This window comes from Vulpes vulpes, chromosome X (assembly GCF_048418805.1).
Source record: "Vulpes vulpes isolate BD-2025 chromosome X, VulVul3, whole genome shotgun sequence".
NCBI classification, from domain to species: Eukaryota; Metazoa; Chordata; class Mammalia; order Carnivora; family Canidae; genus Vulpes; species Vulpes vulpes.
The window spans coordinates 3,564,974-3,589,223 of NC_132796.1; the positions used below are offsets into that span (position 1 = coordinate 3,564,974).

General features: G+C 43.0%; 1 protein-coding gene across 11 annotated transcripts in view; it reads right to left on the reverse strand.

Moving 5' to 3' along the window:
* Positions 1 to 24,250, reverse strand: part of NLGN4X (neuroligin 4 X-linked) — a 298,947-nt gene that overhangs the window by 214,522 nt on the left and 60,175 nt on the right. For all 11 annotated transcript variants that reach the window (XM_026015327.2, XM_072743578.1, XM_072743580.1 and 8 more), the window contains one exon: positions 12,545 to 13,333. In XM_026015327.2, the coding sequence (XP_025871112.1) occupies positions 12,545 to 13,016 (472 nt within the window). In that variant the 5' untranslated portion in view covers positions 13,017 to 13,333. The remainder of the gene's footprint in view (positions 1 to 12,544; positions 13,334 to 24,250) is intronic.

Sequence of the window (24,250 nt, forward strand, 5' to 3'; positions counted from 1 at the left end):
AAGCCAACACTTCAAATTCACTTACTCAGTCTCCTAAACCATGCTCAGCCAAGAGATTCAACATTAACATCCGCCTCCAGGCTCCATGTTTGGCCACGCTGTCCCCTCTACCTGAATTCCCCCTAACCCACCACCAGGGTCAGCTGCTGTCCTTCTTACACGAAGTTCTCCTTCGTGTATTCTGACCTCTGAATCCAGAAACATGTTCCTCCCAGATGTTCCCACATCTCCCCAGCATCACAGCACTGATTATACGAAATAGTAATCCTGGCTCATCGTCCATCCCACGTCTGTACGATCTGCAAGGGAAAGCACGGTACCACATTCAGCAAAGTGGCCAGGCGTTGAGAACATGCTCCGGAAGTATTTGCTGAATGAATAAATTTATAAACCGCACTTAATGTCAGGGACTCCGGGATCCCTGGGTGGCGCAGCGGTTTGGCGCCTGCCTTTGGCCCAGGGCGCGATCCTGGAGACCCGGGATCGAATCCCACGTCGGGCTCCCGGTGCATGGAGCCTGCTTCTCCCTCTGCCTGTGTCTCTGCCTCTCTCTCTCTCTCTCTCTCTGTATGACTATCATAAATAAATAATAAAAAATATATATATAAATATAAAAATGTCAGGGACTCCTACAGGAGGAAATGGTAGCAGACAGGCCAAAGAAATGCAATGAATAATAACTAATAAGTAAGGGTGCTGGTGGGGCCTACTTGCATTTACAGGGCTGCAAGAGAATTGAAGACCGGGTTTTACCACCATCCTGAGAACCCACCCACCTCAAATTCTCAGAGATGCCCAGGGAGCAGAAGAAGCCACTGAGTATGATGTGATTCTTAGAGAATTCCCTGCATGCCACCTTGTCGGCCATCTGTCCAGTGCCCTGTAATGCAACTATTACCAAGCTCTTCCCCCTGCTAAAGGCTTGGGCTGAAATTCGTTCATATGCAATTTCATTTCCCCTAAATCAACCCTCTAAATTGGGTACTCCTTCAGTAAACGTAACCCATTAGCTGCAAGGCTTAGAAGAAATAGTAGACACAGTAGGTTACACTCTGTCCTAAACAGCTTGGTTCATTTCAGGGCAAGTTTTCTATCTGGGTTATAGCTCATGCTACCCCTGCTTTGCCACCGGACACCAGGTTCCAGATCCAGACATCCCTCTGGAGTCCAGTACCCAAAGTGGTGCTGCCTCAGGGTTGTCTGAATATAAATTTCCTGATGTGCCAGACATTCCTGCCACTGCATCACTCTACATCACGAAGAGGGTCCCGATGCTTACAAAAAACAACAACGGCAACAATTCATAAACAAGCTTTCCCAATTTCCCAATCCTGAGATTCTTCCTTTGAGCTGAAAAGAACGATCCTCGGTAACGTTTTTCTGCCCCTGAAGCCATTTCAGTCTTTGTCTGGTTACTATCCCAAATACGAGGGAGGGTACTGGATGTCAGTGGGTTTTGTCTGCTTGGCATCTGGTTTTCCTTTCCCTACCTTTCCTACATGCGCCCTAAGCTAGGTCCTCTTGGACTCACCCATCCCTGTCCTCATTCAGAAATTATGCTAACCCAGGCCATGCCAATCCAAGGGTGCTTTCCCCCTAGATATGGAGATTGGTTTGAGTCGGCCTGTGACCCCAGCTGGGCCAGTGGCATCATCTCAGGCCAATGTGCTTCTCTGAGCACAGGGAACTGCTGCTGACCTTTTTTGTTTCCCCACATGGAAACAGCATCACAGGGAGACAAAAGAAAGCCAATGATAAACCAAAAGTGCCAGGTTACTAAGACTGTTGATTCAGACCCAAATCCAGATGGCTTACAGCAACAGGAATTTATTGTCTCGGTGTTTAGTGGGACAGACGTCTGAAGTTACAGAGGCAGCAGGGTTTGTTTCCTCCCTAGGGTCCGGGGGACAATGATGTCTCTCTCTCTCTTTCTCTCTCTCATTTCTTAGTTTCTGCTGTTTCCCAGCAATCCTTGGTGGTCCCTGGCTTGTAGATCCATCTCTCGCATCTCTGCCTCCACCTTCACGGGGTGTTCTGTCCATGTATCTCTGTCTGTCTTCCTCCCTGTGTCTCCTCTTGTAAGGACACCAGTCAAAATGGATTTAGTGTCCCTTTTAATCCTGTATGACATCATCTTACCTTGATTACATCTGTAAAAACCCTATCTCCAAATAGACTGACATTCACAGGCACCAGGGATTAGGACTTCAAATATCCTTTTGAGGGGACACAGTTCAACCCGTAATACGAGTCAACTCAAATACCCATTCGCAAGAGATAAGTTTGAAGGATGAATAGCCACGATGTGGTCTGTAAACCTCTTTAAACTATTCTAACTGATACCCTGCAGTCTTTGAACAACAATTTCAAATCTCATAGACCCCAGATTTCTCTCATGATATCTCCTCAGACATAATCTAAGTTCAATGATGATGATGTTGCTGTGGTTGACAGTGACGACCACAACAGTAACAATAACAACAAAGCCTTAAGTACAAGAAAATGCTGGAGGAAGTTCATTTTCCCCTAAGTCTAGAGAAAGGCTTCTGAGATGATGATTCTTCTCATCTCAATTCTAACCTGTGAACTTTAATTAATTTCTTGGAAATGAGTCCATCGCCATTAAATCAAGTCATAGTCAATGGTATTTAAAAGCAGGCGATGTGCTGCTTCCTCAAAACTCCAAACCAATTAGCTTGTTGGCTGTTCTATCATGATTTTAAGCTGCCTTCCCTTGTCACACCTCTGGGGCTTGGTATTTTAGGGCAACATGCAGCAAACAGACTCTGGCCAGGCAACTGGTAAAGATTATGCAGTTAACATCCCGAGGGGGGATCTGAGCCACAGACGCAAATCCCTTCATCCCGGAGTGTGCAGTTTTTCATAGCAAGTAGAGGGATACTGTTTTCTACCACTTTCTAAATCTTGTCGTACCCTAGGATACTACTTCTTTAAAAAATTAGGAGAACATGTGACTTTCAGGCACAATATATATATAAGCCAAGAGCTTCATGCATTTGCCAAATCAAAAAAAAAAAAAAATCTAACATCAACTCTGGGTATATTGAGAACATATGTTGTGATGGAGAACAGATGCATGCCTATTGGTCGACATCAGCAGTCATCACTCACACCAAGTCCTCCCTGTGAGAGCCAATCAGTGGGCAGCCTACGCACAGTGAGCTAGGAAGGAGGACGCGAGAGTCTCAAAGACACTTGCAGGAGGAAGTTAGACCTGTTTGAGGATGTTCGTAAAAAACTGCACAGAAAGGGCATATCCCGTTGTCTTCAACGATTTTCCAAGCAACAGAGTGAGAGAAAGAAGCATCCAGAATTGCCCCAGCTCTGTTGGTAGAGATTTCACGCATATAGATCACCAACCCTTTCCAACAATGAAGTGAACTCTCTCACAAAGCTGCCAAAAGTCTTTCTTGGCCATGTTCAAAAAACGGCCGCATGGCCAGGTGCTCCCCATTCATTCATTTGTGCTGTGCGTGCCCAGCGGGCAGACAATGCTTTCATTCATTCATCCATCTCGGCAACGTCCCCCTGCCTATAAAAGCTTTACAGCCTACTGGGTGTTTGCATATTTCTTCCATACCGCCTGCCTCTCCTCACTAGCCTGATAAAAGCAGGGACTTTGTTTTGTTTGCTATGGTCTTACTTTGTGAGTCTCAGCTTTGCTCGTACCCACGCTGGTTTGAGGGTGGTTCGGTGCAGGGAGGCATTGGGAATGCCAGGAGCCCCGGGGTGGTCCCTGGCAGCTCGGCTGTTGCTCCTTGTGTGTGTGCCTCTCTCTCCTGGGCCTCAGCTCCATGTGGGTGGTGGCCGAGAGGCAATGCCCAGAGCACAGCAGATGCCCAGCAATCATTGCAGAAGGTGGAAAGCATTGAATAATTTCTAAAAAGTTCTACAGTCTACTGGGGGAATAGCCTTATAAAATAATGCTGGCATCAAAGCCCTAAGAACACATGGGAGGAGGCTGCATCTCTGCACAGGGCTTCAGAGCGTAAAGCATGAGACCTATGGCATCGCAGGAGACCGTGCATGTGACGCCCCTCCAGGTCCTCCCATGGGAAGCTCTTCCAAAATCTCTGATGGGCGTCCTACTTGGTTCCATCACTTACCCCAGCTAAACTTTAACAATGATACTCAACATGCCAAAATCTTTTTCTTAAAAAAAAAAAATTAAAAAAAGGATGGGGGCACCTGGGGGGCTCAGTAGGTTAGGTGTCTGAGTTTGGCTCAGGTCACGATCCCAGAGTCCTGGGATCGAGCCCCGCGTGGGCTCCATGCTCAGCAGAAAGTCTGCTTCTCCCTCTCCCTCTGCCCCTCTCCTCTGTTGGTGCTCTCCCTCTCTCAAATAAATAAATAAAGTCTTCAGAAAAAAAGGGGTGAAATGCAAACAACTTGTAAAACGTGCTACAGTGGAATTTAACCTCATTATTATGTGATTTAAGCTCAAAAGGAAAGAACTAGTCTAAGTGGATATATTTCAAACATTTAAATTTTCTTAGGAGGGATGCAATTTTCTCTCTGTGGTTTGCTACTATTTTTTGAATCTAAACTATTTTTAGATATGCAACATTAATATAACTGTATTTCATATTATCTGGATGGATACATTACAAAACATTGTGATGAAGGTATTTCAGTAGATAAAAAATTGGGGGAAGACAGGCGCTTTTAATAAATTATTTTTTTTTTAATTTCGGGAGATAAAAGTACATTTGAGTTTGATAAGAACAGGACCTTATATTCTTCGATTTAACCTCACCACACAGTCTGCTGAGAAGAAAAATGTGCATTAGAATTCCTTGGGATGGAATTCCAGTTATGAATCCTCCGATATCAAAAATATAGCAATGCAAAAAAACACCCAAGTGAGTGCTTTGCATGTTAGATTATCCTATTGATGCACCTTCCTATCATTTTGTTAGGTTTTATCTCTCCCTCCTCCCCATTTTTGCACTTTTTATGTCTTGGCCCAACTAGAGAAGCAATAAACAAGGAGCTTACCGTGGGGGACTCAGAAACCATTTCCTCGCCGCACAACATTTGTGCGTATGCCTTGTGTCTGTGTGTCAGGCTCAGTGGGAAACTTTCCATTGTGGATCTTCAATGCAACACATCCACTTACAGATTGTTTTACTTTTTTTTTTTTTCTTCTTGAAATCCTAGAGAACTCCCTGAATTCTTCTGCCCACTGATCCCTTCTGAAATTCGAGTTTTGCTGGGGCTCATTCATTTTCCAAGCAAAGAGCTTCCAGTTCCTCGTATCACCACTTGGACTGGCTCAATGCCTCGTATACGGTAAGTGCAAAGAGTCATTTTTCAATCAATGATTTTTATTGTTTTATTTTTTTTTCAAATCAATAATTTTTAAGTGAATCTGCTAAGAAGGAAGGCTCTAAAGAGAGTACGGATTGAAAGAGAGAAGAAAAGACAAAGAGTCAGAGTTGAGATCGGGAGATTAATAGAGTGCATGGCGTGAGTTGGGATGAAAAGTCAACTCGTAGCAGGTGGATGGGATGTTAGGTGAATACTGGGTGTTCACTCTGGGACGGAGTGAGGATTAGGTCCCAAAAGAGATGAAGCAGAGGGATCCCTGGGTGGCGCAGCGGTTTGGCGCCTGCCTTTGGCCCAGGGCGCGATCCTGGAGACGCGGGATCGAATCCCACATAGGGCTCCCGGTGCATGGAGCCTGCTTCTCCCTCTGCCTATGTCTCTGCCTCTCTCTCTCTCTCTCTGTGTGACTATCATATATAAATAAATAAAAAATTAAAAAAAAAAAAAGAGATGAAGCAGATGTAGCAGAAGACACCAATTTAAGGAAGAAAGAGCTAACGAACATTTTCATATCTTGTGGCAACACATCACAAAAAGCTCCTCTGCTTAAGAAGAGCCAAAAGCTGTGTTCCAGCTTTTTTGATGGGAATACCCTCTCCCCACACGGCAAACCCGAGTATTGTGCTCGTGACCCCATTCACAGCAGACAAGAGGGTGTTTTGCTTAACTGAGACATCCCAGGGCTTGGGAGTTCAGAGAGGAGGGGGCAGGACAGTAGTTCCCACATTCAATTGGACTTTTCCAGAAACCATAACGCACTTGATCTTAATTGAACTGTGGATATCTGTTGTTGGCTTTCCTCCAACACCTTACACACACACACACACACACACACACACACACACACACACACCATACAACTTCACTATCCAAATACCCAAAATAGTCAGATATGCAAAATCTAACAGGGGATTTTTTTTCCCCCTTTAAAAAAAAAATCTGCTCCCATGTTGTGGAAACCTATTTTTCTGAACCTAAACATAGAACAATCCGACTGAATTAATAAAATAGAGATTCGTCGTCTTCATGTATCTTAACAAGTATTAGTGGTGGAAGAGACCACTCAGACGTCCCCCCAGCTTGTCGCCTGTGAGTTCAGTATGTGATTTGGAGGTCTGATTTATTTACGTAGGGCCATTGCTTTGCATCTCACACATCTGTGGTCCTTGAATCCAAAACTAAGGAAATCTCGGCTTCTGGTCACTTTTGCTACGATTTGGATGTCAGTGTACCAAGGAGAAGGGTTCTCACAGAGGAGGGAATGTGAAACAAACCCAGTACGAAAACAGCCCGGTTTAGGAGAATGAAAACACACGGTGGGAAGGCTAGGAGCTACTCCCAACCATCCTACCCAAGAAACTGAATCTGCCAGTGAACGATCACATAAGATTAGTATTAAATTCACGTGAAATTAAATGTGAGACCTATTGACCTTTTTCAATTCATAATTTTTCCTATAATTCTATTGTTAGTCATATTTTACGATTCTACAGCGGCTTACTCCAAAGTTGCTCTAACCTAAACAGTCAGGGGAGGTATACCAGTAGTATTATTATTATTACTAATAGCTGAGGTTACTAAACACTGAGAAGGTTTAATGTCTCAGCCAAGACAATATGGAAAATAAACGACCGTGTCCAAACTAGCAGTATCGCTTGGCAACAAATAAAGCTATCCGGTGTCCTTGGAGGTAAGAATGAACAAGTTAATAACGAGCAAATTGTCGAAAATGGACAGATTCTAGGCGGCCAGTCGCATGCCCAGTTTCCATCTTAAACGTTTTTGTTCTGTTTTTTGCCTTTCTTTTTTTTTTTGTAATATTGTTTATGATATGCACCATATGGCAAGTTGGGTTTTTAACACATTCTACATAATGGAGACTTGTTCTAATTGTGAGAAACATCTAAGTTGCAAATGGGATGGAGTTACAGTTCATCGGACGGAAAACAAGGAATCATTCTCTTCTTAGGGAGTGATTTTGCTACATTTTCCAAACAAGCATAACTCATACATTTCCTAAACATATATAATTCCTTAACCCTCAATAAGGGTATGATTCTATGTTCCAATGGGCGAGATCTTCTAAGCTGGCGGAGAAATGCGTGTTATCAGAAATCCACACCAGTTTAACCTTCTTCACAAAATATTGAATTCCACTCAATGAATCCTTGTCAGGGAGATATTTGTCTAATAAATCTCTCATAATTATCTTCCCTTACAAGCTACGTCTATAAAACGTCAAACATCCGGGTGACACATGAAAATGGCAATCGTTGAATTGTTTTCACATAGTTGCAAGCTGATGTTGATTGGTTAAAACATCTGTCTCATTGTGTTAACTCACTTAAGTTTTACTGTGTCACCTGGATTTTGTCACTATCTGCATACAATTGGACTATCTGGGCCTTGATGAGAAGAGAAAGGAAATTAATTTCTCCTTTATCTCACATAAAGAGAGGAGTACTATTGTCTTTGGATGTTCTAAGGCATTCTTCCAAGAAATGAATTTTAATGCTTTCTTGATGATTAATTTCTGTAACTCACATAGGATGCTGGAAATTCATTTCACAAGTGAGGCTGAAAATGACAAAGCTCAGGAATAAAGCAGAGTGGAATAATTTCTCTGCTCTTTTAAAAAATTATATTCCCTTTTACTAAAGTCCTAGTACTGTCAGAAATGATGGTCCCTTGATCCTATTCCTCCAGCTGACCTGTCCAGGACTACGGTCAACAATTATAGATAATAAACATGTATTAGGCACGGGATTAATATTTGCATTAGACCCCATATGCACATGCAGTTTCGCTGACATGTTCTGCTTCCCTTTTTGACGATTAATTATGTTCCACTAACATGGGACCACTGAGTGGTTACGTGTGCAGGATACGAGGGTAAGCACTTTATATGGGTTAAGGCCTTAACCTCCCAGCGCATCTCAGTCATACACACAGCAAAATGCAAGACTCATACAAGCCCAGCAACCTAAAAAAAAAAAAAAAAAAAAAAAAAAAACAAGCCCAGCAACCTGCCTACAGTCCCCCAGCTGCTAAGGGGGCAAATTTTGAATCCAGGCAGGCACGTTCTTAGGGCTTTTCCTCCAAACTCAGCCAGAGGAGGGAATCAAGAATCAAATTTACATTACAAAGCATGAAGAATACAAAAAAAAAAGCATAACGAATCACTTTGCCCAGAGCAGATCAGATCTTGAGGTCAAGAGAGGAAGAGCAAGGAGCCCAAAATATTTTGCTACCATGAGTGCAAGCAGGACCAGAAGCCATTTAGAGGTCCGGCCGTCGTCGTGTGTGAGATTTAATGGACATAAAAGGACAATTTGGATGTTTTGCTGTAGGTCATTCATTGACACGGACTCTGGAAATTAGTTTTAGATGCCTGGGTAAATTTAAATGGTCTCTTTATGATGTCCCTGTGCAAAATCACTGTATTTCCTAAATGTGGCATTTAGTAGGATTTGCCCTAACACCACTAACACGGTGAACAAAAAGACTGGGTACATACACTATAATGCCTCAAAGTGTCTCCCAACAAACTGGCATGTGCAGGAGCAGCAAATTTTAACTTTTAACTACCGGGCATTAAGGTAAAAGTGTTTTTTCAATCATACTTGAGGTTGAAAGGGAAGCAAAGAAGAGTCTCTAATGGGAAGGGGTTCAGAAGGCTCGAAGCAAACACAATTTTTTGGCCATTTCTTTGTTTTCACTGAGGATAGAGACTACCATGCATTTCAAATAGTGCTGTTAACACTAGGCCGCAAACATGAGCGCTTCGGAGGCAGCCAATGGGTATGACCCTACAGCTTCATAGATCAGAGCTTGCACGGGGCTAAAATGAAGGTGGTGAGCTGGGTTATGCGGCTTCCTGGGCCCCTGGGGAGAATCCATCTCCTGGTCTTTTTGACCTTCTAGAAGCTGCCCATAGTCCCCGCCTCCTGGCTATATCCCATCCCCAAAGTCAGAAAGCTCAGCTGGGTCCTTATTACACAGTTGCATTCTGGCTCTGATGTGTTTTATCTTTCTGTTCCACAATTGAAGGGCTTTGTAATCAAATACTGGGCCCCGCCAGGTAATCCAACATATACCCCCTTTACTATCAAGTCAACTGATAAGCAAATATAAATATACCTGCTATCTAAATTCATTCCCCTTTACCACGGAAGGCCAGAGAGTAACAGCTTCCAGGGATGAGAATGGAGGCCTCTTTGGGGAGGCCATGCTCTGCCTACAAGTGTGTGGCTCCCCAGATTAGGAGTTCTCATGTCTGTTGTAATCATAACATCTAAAGCATGCCTGGCACATAGAAGAGATTCAGAAGTATTTTTGGCAGTCAAGTGAAGTTGTGCCTGCACATCGCCCACACGCTCTAAGGGATGCAGAAAGATAAACCTAAAAAACTGAAGTATCAAAGTGGAATTCTGAACTCCGAATACCCAATATTGCTGCGTACGCCGTTAAATAAATGCATGCATATAAACTAAGACAGCCCATAAAGGGAGGGCTTTGGAGGAATCAGTACGATGCCATCATTTCAATGTGTTATTAAGGACGGGGAGTTGATTTCATTAAGTGAATAACCAATAATTAAATAGCTAAAGCTCCACACTGATTCTCAAATGGATGCAAATATTTAAAAGAGAGAGAGAGAGAGAGAGGATGGGAGGAAGGGAGGATAGAAGGAAGGAAGGAAGGAAGGAAGGAAGGAAGGAAGGAAGGAAGGAAGAAAAAGAAAGAAAGAAAGAAAGAAAGAAAGAAAGAAAGAAAGAAAGAAAGAAAGAAAGAAAAAGAAAGAAAGAAAGAAAGAAAGAAAGAAAGAAAGAAAGAAAGAAAGAAAAAGAAAGAAAGAAAGAAAAAAGAAAGAAAGAAAGAAAGAAAGAAAGGAAGGAAGGAAGGAAGGAAGGAAGAAAGAAAGAAAGAAAGAAAGAAAGAAAGAAAGAAAGAAAAGAAAGAAAAGAAAGAAAAAAGAAAAGAAAAGAAGAAAAGAAAAGAAAAGAAAAAAAAAGAAAAAAGAAAACCAAAAAACTCCTGACCCAACAGGCTGTGATTTGTAGTTTGTACAAACTTGGAAGCATCTACCCTCACTCACCAGCAAAATCCCAATATTTATATATTGTAGGAAAACAGATTCCACCTTTCAGGCCCTATTGGGTTCCTGATTCTCCTGTCAAGACCCCACAAGATACGATAGGCAAACGCTCTGAAAAACCTGGGAATGTAAACAGGTGGCACTGGGTTTATTTGAACGGTTCGACTGCTTTTCCATTGGGGAGCATTTTTCACAGTTTTCTTTTTTTTTTCTTTTCTTTTTTTCTTTCACATTTTTCTATTCCTAAATTCCTATTCAGTGCTGAACCGCAATGAAATGCCCAAATTATTTATGGTTTTGAGCCACACAGTTGCACTTCTGCAGTGGTTCTGTAATCGGGGAGTTTACTGGTTTCTCTCAGCAGGCGGTCTCCTTGGGCCCAACCTGTCCGGGAATGCAGGGGGCACAGGGACGGGGCCTTGGAAAGCCACCAGCTCCTACACACCCGCAGGTCAGGGGTCGTGGGAGAGAAATTTTGATATTTTATCCTTTTTTTGTTCTCCTGGTTCTTTTCCACTTCTCCTTCTTTTAATTTTTAATTTTATTATTTTTTTGTTTGCATAGCTCATGACCCAGGTGGCTTCTGAAGTGAGGCATAGTGCTCACTGGTTGTGGGTACAGTCGGCTTTCCCCAGATCCATGCCCAAGGCGTGCTGTGTGCAATTATGGCATCCGAGGGCCACGTTCACTCCTTGGCATCACATTCAGACCTAGACTTTGCAGGACAGTTGTGCGGTCTATTACCATAACCACCACGGCCACCCTCCAGAGGCGGCTGATACAACAAATGCCATCTTTCCATTCCTTTCTGTGGGTGTTCTCGGGGATCTTGGTAACCGACAACCCCGGCCTGCTGTTCCATGACACGCTACTGGAGCTACCTTTTAGCATTCCCATGGAGAAAGCACAATATGGCAGGTCCTGCACAACTTAGGAGGTTGTGGGTAACACAATCGCTTGTTTCAGACCATCCACTGAAAAATCATCCTCCGAGGATTAAAGGGAAATAAAACAAACAAAATGAAATTTCTCCCCTAAAAGTTACAAAGGACACACTTTCATTTCTACAGATGTCTATGACTCCTGTAAATCACTTCTTTTAATTCCAGCAAGATTTACATTCCAGGCTTTTCTCTTTCCTTGTCTAAAAATAGCATATGCAAATGGTAAATGAGAAATGTGTTCACATTGTAGCATGACTTTGGTTAGCCTTTATAAATTTTTTTTTCATCTGAAATGTACACAGAGAAGGAGATAATAAAATTTTACTACCATTGGATTAAATTAATAAATCAAACATTATTGGTTGTTTTTTTTTTTTACCAGATTTTCACTGCTGTGTTATTGAAAACAAAGGGGCCATTTCGTTCAAGCAAGCACACTATTTCCTAATGTAGCTAGAATCATCGAAGGACACACATTTTCCATTGGATTTCTGTGACTATTGCGAGGAAACAAGGTGCAAATTGATGTTAGCAACACAGATTCTAAACAATGAACTCCAACCATTTCATGAAATGTAAATACCCCTTGCTTCTATATTTAAAATAATCAGCACTTTTTCTTTCAAGACTCAATAGGAAAGAAGGAAGGAAGGAAGGAAGGAAGGAAGGAAGGAAGGAAGGAAGGAAGGAAGGAAAAGAAAAAAAGAAGAGAGAGAGAGAAGGGAAAAAAAGGTAAAATCTTAAGTCATTAAAACAAAAGAAACTGCCTTATAATCTTCAGTTTGCTAACTTGAGCATGACAATGTTCTAATTCTATTGTTTTCTATAGATTTCATTTTCCTGTTGGATGAATGCAGGTATAATATGCTGACACCGGTGGCCAATTGCAAGTAGTCACTGTAACCCCGCTAAAAAGGCCACGGATGACTATAATGAAGCCATTAATTACAGCATTGTCCATTTCCTAGATGCTCCATAAATACAACTGTAATGATTTACAGGTTAGGGTAACGGCTGCATTCAGAATATGAAAAAATAAATAAATAAATGGGTTGTAGAAGAAACAAATCACGCACAGGACATTCTACAGGCCTCCCGCCAAATCTGACAGCGAGTGGGCAGGTGCGGTCTTCTGTTTAAATAAAGTACTTACCATCCTCCGTGGGCACGTAGATGTTTAAATAGAGGCAGTCTTCATTTTGGTCTTGAACGTAGGTCATTAAAGTATCCAAATTGGCCGTAAACCAGATGGGCAGCATATCATGCAACAAAGACCTCTCGTCCAGGTGTTGGGGGCACACGGCCGCGAACTGGGTGGCATTTCGGACTCCAGTCCACGAGGACGGGGGTTCTGGGGGCTGAAACCTCCTCTCTCCGGTAGGAGGCGAGGCGTACGGGACCCCCAGGTATTGCTCCACTGGACCCAAAATCTCATTGGGCAATGGTGTTCTTAGGCCTCGGATTTTGCCATAATTTGTGTTGACGACTGGATACTGTGCTTGGCTGTCAATGAGCGTGAACCGAATGGCAAGCGCGGTTATCCACAGGAGGACGTTGGAGTTCAACATGACGCAGACCGGGGTGAAGAACACTGGCAGCCATAACAGTCCCTTGGGTCTCGACATTGTTCACTGCCACATCCGCAGGGGCCTGGGGGACACAACTCCAAGCAAACGAAGCCGCGAAGCGAGCCTGCGGACAGAGAGGGCTTTCCGGGGAGCCGAGGACCCAGGACAGGAGCCTCTGGGATGGGTCATAGACAGAGCCCGAGGTTAAGAACAAAGCCAGCTGTTTCCTCGGCAGCCCATTGCGAGAGAGGGCAGCCCTCTCTTGGTCCTGGAAGTGAATTCCAGCAAGTGTGAGGCTCCAAGGACGCGGTGACCATCCGACGCCTCCCAAGGCTAAGGATTCCTTAGGAACAGTCCGAGGCCCAGCAGTCCGCCTAATGGGGAAAGAAAGCAGATGAGGACAATGAAGCCAAGGGAAGCCATGCGACCCCATCTGCTCCCGTGCAACCCTCAACATCTCCCCATGACAGTCTCATTCACTGATGAATCTGCCTACCCACGTCCCCACGTGGTAGATTCTGGCAAGAACACGACTTGCCTTAATTCTTGGTCGGCTCCCCATTACCTGGAATGTTGCACCACATTTAGAAAACATGCAACAAGCCTCCGTTGAGTTGACAAACAAAAATTAAACATCTTGTTCAGATGACGGTAATGATGTCGCCCAACGTCACTCTTATTTACAAAGGCCGGCCACTCAGTGGTAGGAACCCCCCAAAACGATGTCTCTCAAATGTCTAAGGAAACTGCCACTTTTCCCTAAGGGGATATGGATGGAGCCTATCAAAGGTTTGGAGCCTATCAAAGGTTTGGAGTATGAGAAAAGGAGAAGCGGGGGACCAGGCCAAACTGGCTTTATGACATGCGGATACATATCAGCTACGCAAAACAAGCATGACCTTATGGAAAAGGTGTAGGCTCTGGATTCTAAACCTTTTCGGGATACTCAGTGGCATATACCTTTAGGCTACACACAGCATCAGCCTGAAACTGCAGTTTCTCATAAAACCTGAGCAAGACAGTACATGGCAAGTACCTGCTGCAGTGCTTGTCCCACCAGGATATCATTCATAATACTAAAAAGCATTGATACGGCCATCCCGATCGTCACGTAAGCCATCCACCATAAACCTTTCACCTCGCAGCCCATTTTCTTTATTTTCGTTTGTTTTTGCAGCTTCCTTTAAAAGCTGATGGTACACCTGAGTTACCCTCCCGTTGAGTGTGACCTCCTAGACCTGTCTCAATGTGGACCATAGGACTCTCACTTGGTAAGTCATTCCTCTTAGGACAGTAAAGAATGTTGTGCATGGGGCAGCCCGGGTGGCTCAGTGGTTTAGCACCACCTTCAGCCCAGGATGTGATCCTGGAACCCCGGGATCGAGTCCCACATCGGGCTCCCTGCAGGGAGCCTGCTTCTCCCTCTGCCTGTGTCTCTGCCTCTCTTTCTTTCTCTGTGTCTCTCATGAATAAATAAATAAAATCTTAAAAAAAAAAAAAAAGAATGCTGTGCACGAGTGGGAGCGTATTGCTCATGATCCATGAGGGATGGAAAACATGACATTAGGTGTTGCAAACAGTATTCCTTTAAATAGAGCGTTCCTCAACTCGAAAACGGACAAATGCAAAAGATATTCTGGGTGATTCAGAGTATTTCTGGGGTAGAGTATAATTACACATTTCATTTAAGTGGACAGTTGAGTGGAATACATCAATAAGCTCTTAGGTTTTTTGTTTTGGGGGTTTTTTGCTTTTTGTTTTAATGAAACCTCTAAGAGATGGATCTGTCACGGAGCTATACACCTCTGGGGGAAATCCATAGCCCATGACCTCCTGGGCCAAGTCCATCAGACCTGAATGAAAATGCCCTCGAACTCTGGGTTGTAACGTCGAAAGTGAAAAATACCGTCACACCAAATGTTGGGTGTATGTGTTTGCTTCTATCTTTGAATTCTGCTGTAGACAACGTTTGGATTTCTGCCACACGGAGATCCAATTTCTGAATAATTAGGAGGCAGACAAGAACAAGAAAGGGGTGATGACATGTTTGGAATCTTTCTGTTTTCCTGAAAGCCCTTCTGCTTCTGAACCAACATTAGCTGTTCCTTCTGGAGCCTCCCTGGCGATAAAAGGAGACGCCATGGATTTGGGATTCTGAAAGACCTGGGTCTTCAAATGCCACCTCTGTGAGCTGAGGAACTGAGCCCACCTGCCTGGACTTGATGTAAATGGTGTGTCATGCCTTCCTCATGGGGTGTGGAGAGCAGGAATGAGGCAATATGCAGAGGTGGAGGGCAGACACATTGCCCACTCTATAAACACAAGGTGCTGGGATGCTGAACGTGGATGCGCTCAAAAGAACCATACGTACAGAGACAAAATGCACAGGCTCTGAAGTCAGCCAGGGGTTGCTGCTGAGCAAGACTAGAGCAAGGAATTTACATTCTTTGTGTCTCCCTTTACTGATCTGTTTATAATTGTTTAAGAATCAAATGAGATTGGGACACCTGGGTGGCTCAATGGTTGAGCATCTACCTTCAGGTCAGGTCGTGACCCCGGAGTCCCGGGATTGAGTCCCACATTGGGCTCCCTGTGAGGAGCCTGCTTCTCCCTCTGCCTGTGTCTCCGCCTCTCTCTCTGAGTCTCTCATGAATGAATGAATGAATGAATAAATAAATAAACATTTTTTTAAAAAAAAGAATGAAATGAGGTCATCCACATGAGGCAGCACACAGTCCCTAGAACACAGAGCTTAGTAAAGGTAGGACTTAAGGGTTAATGGGTTTATGCCAAGACCTACAAGGTTAGTTCCACTGGGAATTCTGGCCCACTCAATAGTTCTCCAACTCGATATGGATGAAAGTACCCACGAACCACAAAAACATTAAGAGTGCACAAGTGGGGCCACCCTTAGCCTTCATGCTGAGTCCAATGATCAAGCCTCTCCTCTGGCCATATCTACCTCCTCACAGGGTTCTGAGGGCCAGAGAGAGATCATGGGCCAACAGGACTCGAGAGAAGGTGCCCAGGGGCGTGTGAGCCCTTTCTAGGTAATGTAAGTTCGGAGCCATCTTATTTATTTCCTCAATTTTTGAAATTTGGCTAATTTGCACACGAGTCACACAATCTGAAGCCCCTGATTTCTCAGCCTCAGCACTGTTGACAGTATGGACCATATGGTTCTTTTTGGTGGGCATCGTTCTGTGTCCTGTAGGGGGTGGAGCAGCCTCCCTGGTCTCCACCTACTAGATGCCAGTAACACAACCCCACTCAATTTTAACTATCCAAGATGTCTCCAGACATTGCTAAATGACCCCTGGGGCTGCATCACCCCACAGTGAGAACCACAGGTGTGAGTCATCCAAGACAGAATTCTGGTGGCCGTGTAAATGATTACATATGTGTGGGTACAAGTAAACAATGTGTGTGTGTGTGTGTGTGTGTCACACTCAAGTATTTGTCAACTTCAAAAGCTTAAGCAATACGTAACGAAGAATTTTAAAATAAATCTATTAAATATGCATCATTATCATTAAAAAAAACCCTCTAAAGTTAACCAACCAATATATCTGGGAACAAAAAAAATAAAAGAGTTCCCATATAAATCTCATGTACTGGAAAGTTTTTCACAAAGGGTGAAATGTTGTTATATATGCATATAACATATATTATTAGCATATATTATATATATAGCATAGATATATCCCTTTTATATATTATACGTATTTTTTTATTTTTTTCCCAAAATAAAAAGGTCACACTAGAAAAGGGATTAGCTGAATAAAACATTTGAATGAAAAAAAAGTAAAAAATCATACCTTCAGTGAACACATACAGCTGGAAAGTTAAGAAGGGCTCTGTCGCATGCTTTCTCTACAAAGGTGGCAAACCGAGGAATAGCTCAGAGTGGCATTTCGACGTGATTTAGAACTTGATTGGCTAGTTTAGAATGATTCTCTACAGGGCAGTCATTCTGCCTGAGATTGTAATTAAGACAAGGCTCAAACTATCCAGGCATATCAGAATATAAATGGGTCAAAATCAAAGTCGCAGTACATTTGTCCCCAGAGTGTGCATCCTTCACATTGAGATTGCTTTGATGTTAAAATACGTATTTCATTAAGATGGGTCCTGACCAAACTTGTTTTGGTATTTTGAACCAAGAAGGAATAAAATCACATCTCCCGGGGAAGGGATGCAAGGCTTTCCTTTTTCGTGCCCTGATACATTAGAAGACAGAGAACTTAAAAAATAATATAAAATAAAAAAAAAAAGAAGACAGAGAATTTTGTGAATGCATCTTCAAAAACTCAACCTCCCATCCCCTCAAAAGGGAGAGGATGAATGAGCTGGAAGCAGCCCTCCTCTGTGCTGCTCTCTATATACACGGAAAGCCGGAGACTCAGTGTGGGTTTTGGTGCCAAGAGGTGCTGTGAAGATTCACTTGCCTCTGACGTTATGAAGCATCAGGACAATAAGAACAGCAAGCTCTGGTCCTTGCCCAAATTAATGAGCTTGTACAACCATCCTCCTGTCCTGATGACTATGAGAGCTGGTGACAGCTGTTCTTCAAACTGTGAGCAACCTATAGACACGTCTGATTCCCTTTCCCTTTTGTTTCTGGGGAGGACAGACACCAACATTTTACAGTGCTTGAGGGGGGTGTGGTTCATCTTTTGTTCTAGAAGACAGAGCTTGGCCATGAGGTAGAACCAGTGAACCTAGTTACCTAGAGGCACCAATTCCACTTTGTGCATGGGCTTACAACAGACACACACTTGTCAATCCGTACCAAGATTCACTCAATGCCAGCCATCAGCCAATTAGTATATTATTTGCATATATTTATATTCTGGTCTTATCTCCTAGGTGAGCAAAGTTACAATCTATCATCTTTTGCCAACTGTGATAGCTCATTGCGCATTGACCTCTGCACCTTCTTTCACTTCCGAAAATTAGATCCCGTACAAATCCGCCATGGTGAGCCACGACGCTTAGATGTAAATAAAGTAATTGGAGAGTCAAATAAAGAAGACAAGTGTACGATCTTCAGGGTGGTTTTGCGCCCAACTGTAACCTCAGAGCATCAGCTCCATCACCTGCCTCCCTACTTCTGTTCTTCCCCTGAAGACTAATGGGTCAGGAACACATCTACGCCACAGTTGAAGGAAGTGGAGTTTCCAGCAAGAGGATCTGCAGGACCCAGTCTAAACCCAAGACAAAGAGCTCATACTTTCTATATGGTCCAGTCAAAACTGACTGGATAGAAAAATATTCAATAGTATGCAGCCCCAAAATAGGATTAGGAATAAAGCATGGATTTTTTCTAGAATAAATGTGGAGAGGAGGACCTACAATAGTCAAAGAAATAAACTAACACCAAAACCTAGTCACTGGTCAGTACGTACTTCATCAAGATCAGCACTCAAGGTAATGGGGATACAGCGGGGGAACAAGATATGATCCCAGCCCACGACACGGCTGCATTTTCATGAAACTATCCCTAACTGTGCTGCTTATTTTCTTATGTCCTGCACATTCAGAGCAGGCACAGGGATCAGCATGTAGGAAAAGCTCATTAAATGCTTGATTTTCTGTGTCTAATTAAACTGTTACCAAATATGATTTCCAAACCTAAATCAAATAACTTGCAAATATCTCCAGGGTGTCAGTGGACTTCTCACCAAACTCAGTCATACATCTTCAAAGTCAAACCATCATGTGTCCTGACTACTGTCACTTAGATACCTTGCAATGTTCTAGAAATTCTTTTTTTATCCACCACCATATTTTGTTCCATATTTTAATAGTATGTTATATTTTTTCAGTTATTCAGGCTAAATTAAAAATCATCTTTGGTGGCTCTCCTTCCATGATTCCATGCAGTAATCTCTCAAATCTGCCAAGGGTCTCCTAGGACGGGAGGCTTGACCTCATTCGTTATTGGCAAAATACAGAAGAGATCAGAAAGGATTAGCAAAAACGCAGAAGACAAATGGTACCATGTGTTGAGCAAAGACGTGGCGCAACTAGAACCTCATACCGTGCTGGTGAAAATTAGTGCAATCCCAAATGGAAACCAATTTTGTGTGCCATGGGGAGTCGAGCATGCAGAAGACTTTTGAGGTGACAAACATGCACACACGCAGAGAGACACATATCCATACTACATGGTATAGGTATGGTCTCTATTTTTCCTATAGAGCTACTTTCTTTAAAAAAAAATTATAGATTTATTTGAGAGAGAGGCAGATTAGAAGCAGGGGGAGGGGCAGAGTGAAAAGGAGAGAGAGAATTGCCAGCAGACCCCACACTGAGTGTTGCAGAGCCTGATGTAACACTCAATCTCATTACCCTAAGATCATGACTGCGCCAAAACCAAGAGTCAGACACTTAACCAACTGAGCCACCCAAGAGCCCCTGGAGAGCTTCTTAAATACTTGTGTCTGGACACATGCACTAGAGTGTCCATGTGCAGCCATACTCACAGGAACAAACAAACTAGGATAATCCAGACGTCCACTAACAGGGGAATGGACTAACAAATGTTGGCATATCCAAAGAGAATACTACACAATAGTGGAAAATGAATAAAATACAGACATGTATCAAAATGGAGAAATCTCAAAAATTAAAAGGCAAGTCACAGAAGAATACGTAGGTGTGCTTCTGTGTATATGACACCATATAAAACTAGACAGGACATTGCTTAGAGCCAGTGGGAACAGATTATTCTGCAGTGAAGCGGAAGACCTGACTTTAGGACATGCATAGATACGCAAAGATATCGATAACCTTCTATTTTGTAGTCTGGCAGTGGGTATGTGTTTAATTTTTATTTTTAAATAAATATTATAATTATTATAATATTATTAAATATTATTTATATATTTATATATAGTGCACATTTTACAAGTATGACTCTTTAATAATATCAATTTTATTTTTTTAAAGATTTTATGTATTTATTTGAGAGAGAGGGCAGGGGTGCAGGGAGAGAGGGAGAAACAGACTCCCCAATGAGCAGGGAGCCCAATGCAGACTGATCCCAGGACCCTGGGACCCTGACCTGAGCCGAAGGTAGACCCTTCACCACCTGAGCCACCCAGGTGCCCAAGGATGCAAATTTTCATCAAGAGTTCCATGCCTATATGGGTTTGGCTCAGTAACTTCACTCCCCATGAGCTATCAAAACAAGATTTAAAAACTGAAGGAAAGATAGAAGCTGTTTTCTCCCAAGTTGTGTTATGAGCCCATGGGAAGATAGGCCATCCGCTGACATGTCCGTAAAAAGCACCAGTGTCCTGGCGGCATCGCTAACAGGTAGAGTCAGGTCACCTAAGAGCGCTACTGCCCTGGTCACTAATTAGCCGGGTGACCTCTGGCTCATCACTTGGTGCCCAGGGCTTCCACTCCCTGAGCTGACAGTGGAGGGGCTCCGACAAAGTCACCTCGTAAGATGCCTTCAGCCTGAGGATTCTCTGAAACCTCACACTATTATCTTCAGAACAGAGTGTTCAGGAAGTATGGAAGCCAGTGGGAACAGAATATTCTGCAGTGAAGCAGGAGGACCCAGCTTCAGTGAGATAATTGATCCAGAAAAACACGGGAAGGTCTGTTGTGTCAAAAGCAGCTGCAATCGCCTTCCAGCCATACCTCTAAAAAAGGAAATTTGCAATACCACAGGACATATATCAGAGAGGTAAAAACATCACCATCACTTAATTCACCTGACGCCTTCATCAAGGTTCGGAATGAGGGGCGCCTGGGTGGCTCAAGGGGTGAAGTGTCTGCCTTCAGCTCAGGTCATGATCCCAAGGTCATGGGCTCCCTGCAGGAAGCCTGTTTCTCTCTCCTGCTCTGCCCCTCACCCTACTTGTGCTCTCTCTCTCAAATAAATAAATGAGTAAAATATTAAAAAGATTCAGAATGAATATTCTCTTGTTTTCAATACCCATTGGCTTATTGGATGACTTGTTCTGTATCAATAATCTACCCCCCTCCTCTCTCATCTAACTATATGGAGTTCTTTCATATGTTTATTTTTAAACTTGATATATATATTATACTTATATGTACACACACATCGTCTATGTTATATACATAACACACGTAATATATTATATAGAAACTATATATCCCACATACACAAATTTTTAAACATCTAAGTCTACTAATCCCAACTAATAATGTAATATGAATATGCATGTATATGTCTGTGTGTCTCCAAACCAAGTCACTCAAATAGTAAACCCCTTCGGTTCATAAATTATGCCTTCTCCATCCTTTGTAAATCCCCATAGTCTATTGTTCAATGTGCTTTATGTTGTAGGTAATTAATAAAACCTGTTATACGTGATGTTGATTATCTCTTTCCAAATAGAGGGTTCTCGGCATGAGCCATTACAAGAACAAGACTCAAATACGCAAGGACAGTCACTGTAACACCTACTCATCCATGTGTTAAATCCCTGGGGCACCATCTGGAGCTTGGTCAGGAACCTGCCCTCTAGACTCATGCTGCCCACCATTAGCCCAGGCTTTCACTCCAACAGCAACCACAGAGGAAGGTGTAAACCATTAATGCCTCTAGTTTCATATCTATAAAATGGGCAGAGTACAAGACGAAACTCATGGACATCAGCAGGTAGGCTACTGTGCATGTGTTAGAACATATGCATGTGTGAATATATACCTATAATTATATTTAAATATATTTATTTAATATACACATATTTAAATATACATAAACATATATAAATATGTGCATAAACATGTAAATTTAGAACAAGAAGTCTCCTCCCAAGAAATACTAGCCAATTATAATTACTTTCTGAGGTTCTAGTAAATGCTTCCACTGTGGGACCCACTCCGATAAATATAAAGAGATGCCAATCCAATATGGCAACCCGTATTGCCATATTGGCAATAGAGTTGTCTATTAGTTGTCTATTATCTCTAATAGACATAGAGATGTCTTTATCCCAGGCGATGAGATAAAACCTGTATCGCAAAAAATAAAAAGTAAAAATAAATTTTAAAAAACCGTGTATTGCAACTGTTATAATTAGGCAAGTGTGTGGTCCAGTTCCTCCTTCTGTGGGACCACGGGCTTGTGCAGCATGGAATTTAGGATGGCTTGTGTAAAAGATGCATTTAAAACTTTGGGGTTTTTTAGAGAGATCTTCAAGGGTTCTTCAAGCTATGTAATGGAGAAGTTAAGCTTTGAAATTCAAGAATGTGAATACAAGCTTACCAAGATTTATGGAGAGCGGGAAAGATAATACCAGAAGGAACACTCACATTATGTCATAGTTACTTCCTAACTGTTTACATTCATTGCTAGACTATGAGCAATCTAAGGGCAAAGACCAGAGATGATTAATTCTTGCACTTGGAAAACAGAAGGTCTCAGCAGAGGTTATTAAATTAAAGGGAAGAGAAAACATGCAGAAGGGAGTCAGAAGGACATGAAAGGCAGAAGAATTGGCAAGGTCAGGTTCCCCGATGCTCTCCTTAGCTCACCCCGTGTGGGTACCACCACCAGGTACACTCACGCTCCTGACATAAACTTCCTTTGGGCCCCACGATCTAGCTCCCACGATTTCTACCCATAGGAATTTTATCTCGAAAACAAGGAGTCTTGGCTCCCTCTTTGACACAGCAGTAGACCATGATAGAGTCTTTGGCACTCTACCAGTTTCAGCCAACCTCAATGAGAACTAACTAAAAACAAAACAAAACATTCGGATCCAGTTCTGAGAGTAAATTTCTCTACACTTCTGCAAGCAAAGGGGTCCCGGGTGCCAAGCACTCTTGCCTAACTATAGGAAGGCTCCATCATAGCTACAAAAGATGGGGAGACATAATCTCAACCACCAAAAGGCAATATTTAAGATATTTAAGAGAGGACAGTGACCGACTTTTCCATCACAGAAGAGTTGCATGCTTATCAACAGCCCAGTTTGACCTGCAGTTGGAACCTCGGACGTGGCAGGTCTGCAGACAGATGGCTGAACACTCGGACTCTTTGAGGTTAGTGTGGGCAAGAAGCATGTGCTCCCAAGTGAGGGACAATGGCAAGAAGCATCTCGGGTGATAATGAGAAGTATGTCTCTGCAGGTCTTCAGTAAGTAGCTCTGAAACTGCTGTGCACAGCCTCTCTAATGAGCTGTGTGCTGTCCAAAACGGAGAGTGTCTATAGAACGTATCCCAAGACACCATCCATGACCCAGGGACCACCTCGATCTTACATAACCCCAGCAGGAGTGCCCTCTTTTTTTCTCTGAAGCCTGTAACCCTCTTTGCCTACGGGATACTTCGTCTCCTAGGGAAGGATGTGCCACCTTGGATGGAAGACCCTGTATTCTGGAAATTAGTATTTCTGTGCCACGTTTTCTCTGACCACATTCTCCTCTTGTGCGTTTCTGATGGCGCAGTCACTTGTAATGACAAGGCGATGGGCTCATGAGCTGTAGGGCTGTTGGTTATCAAACAATCCTTCCTACGCACATCTTCCTTCCTGAGCATGACTCTTGCACAAGCTCCCAGGAAAGGCAAGGATTTGTCTTCAGACTTGAGCACCACTCCCACCAACTCATCCCCCAAAATGTGTCCTCTGCATTCCTCCAGAGGGAGTGTTCATGTGTAAAAACCGAGCCTTCCCCAGAAAAGGAGACCCTTCAGAGAGGTTTCCTGCCTGGAGATGAGAACCTAACTGAGGTAAGACCTTCCATCTGTAGGACGTGACCAGGGCTTCTGAGATTGGGAATATGGGCAAAGAGGTCTCCCTCAAAGCCTTTCCAGCACATTCACATGGGAAAGGAGAAGACAAGGAGGGGAGAAAGCTGCAAAATAGAGGAGATGGTTCAGGAAAGAAGGCTAGAATAAGAAGTTCAAAATGGAGAGACCGAACGAGGGTCAAGTCCAAAATACAGAAGGCATTCTCGCATTATCTTGCAAAGGCATCTCCTTGCGTATCTGCCTCCAAAGCCTCACGAACATAATCACAATTTAAAATGCATTAAAATGAAAAGTATTTCGCCAAGAATGGCAGTAAATAGCATTCAACAAAAAAAAAATAGCATTTAACAATAACTGCTCTTAAGACCTTCCATTTTCTTAAGCAAAAGCGATAGGAAGAGTATGAGCTACTACATTCCTGTTTTTTGGTTTTGTTTTGACATAATTCTCACTCTACCCACCATACTGAGACCTAGTCAGTCTCACACCCATTCCCCAGCCTCTGGCAAAATCCCTACACACGCAGGCTTTAGAAAGGAAGTATGGAT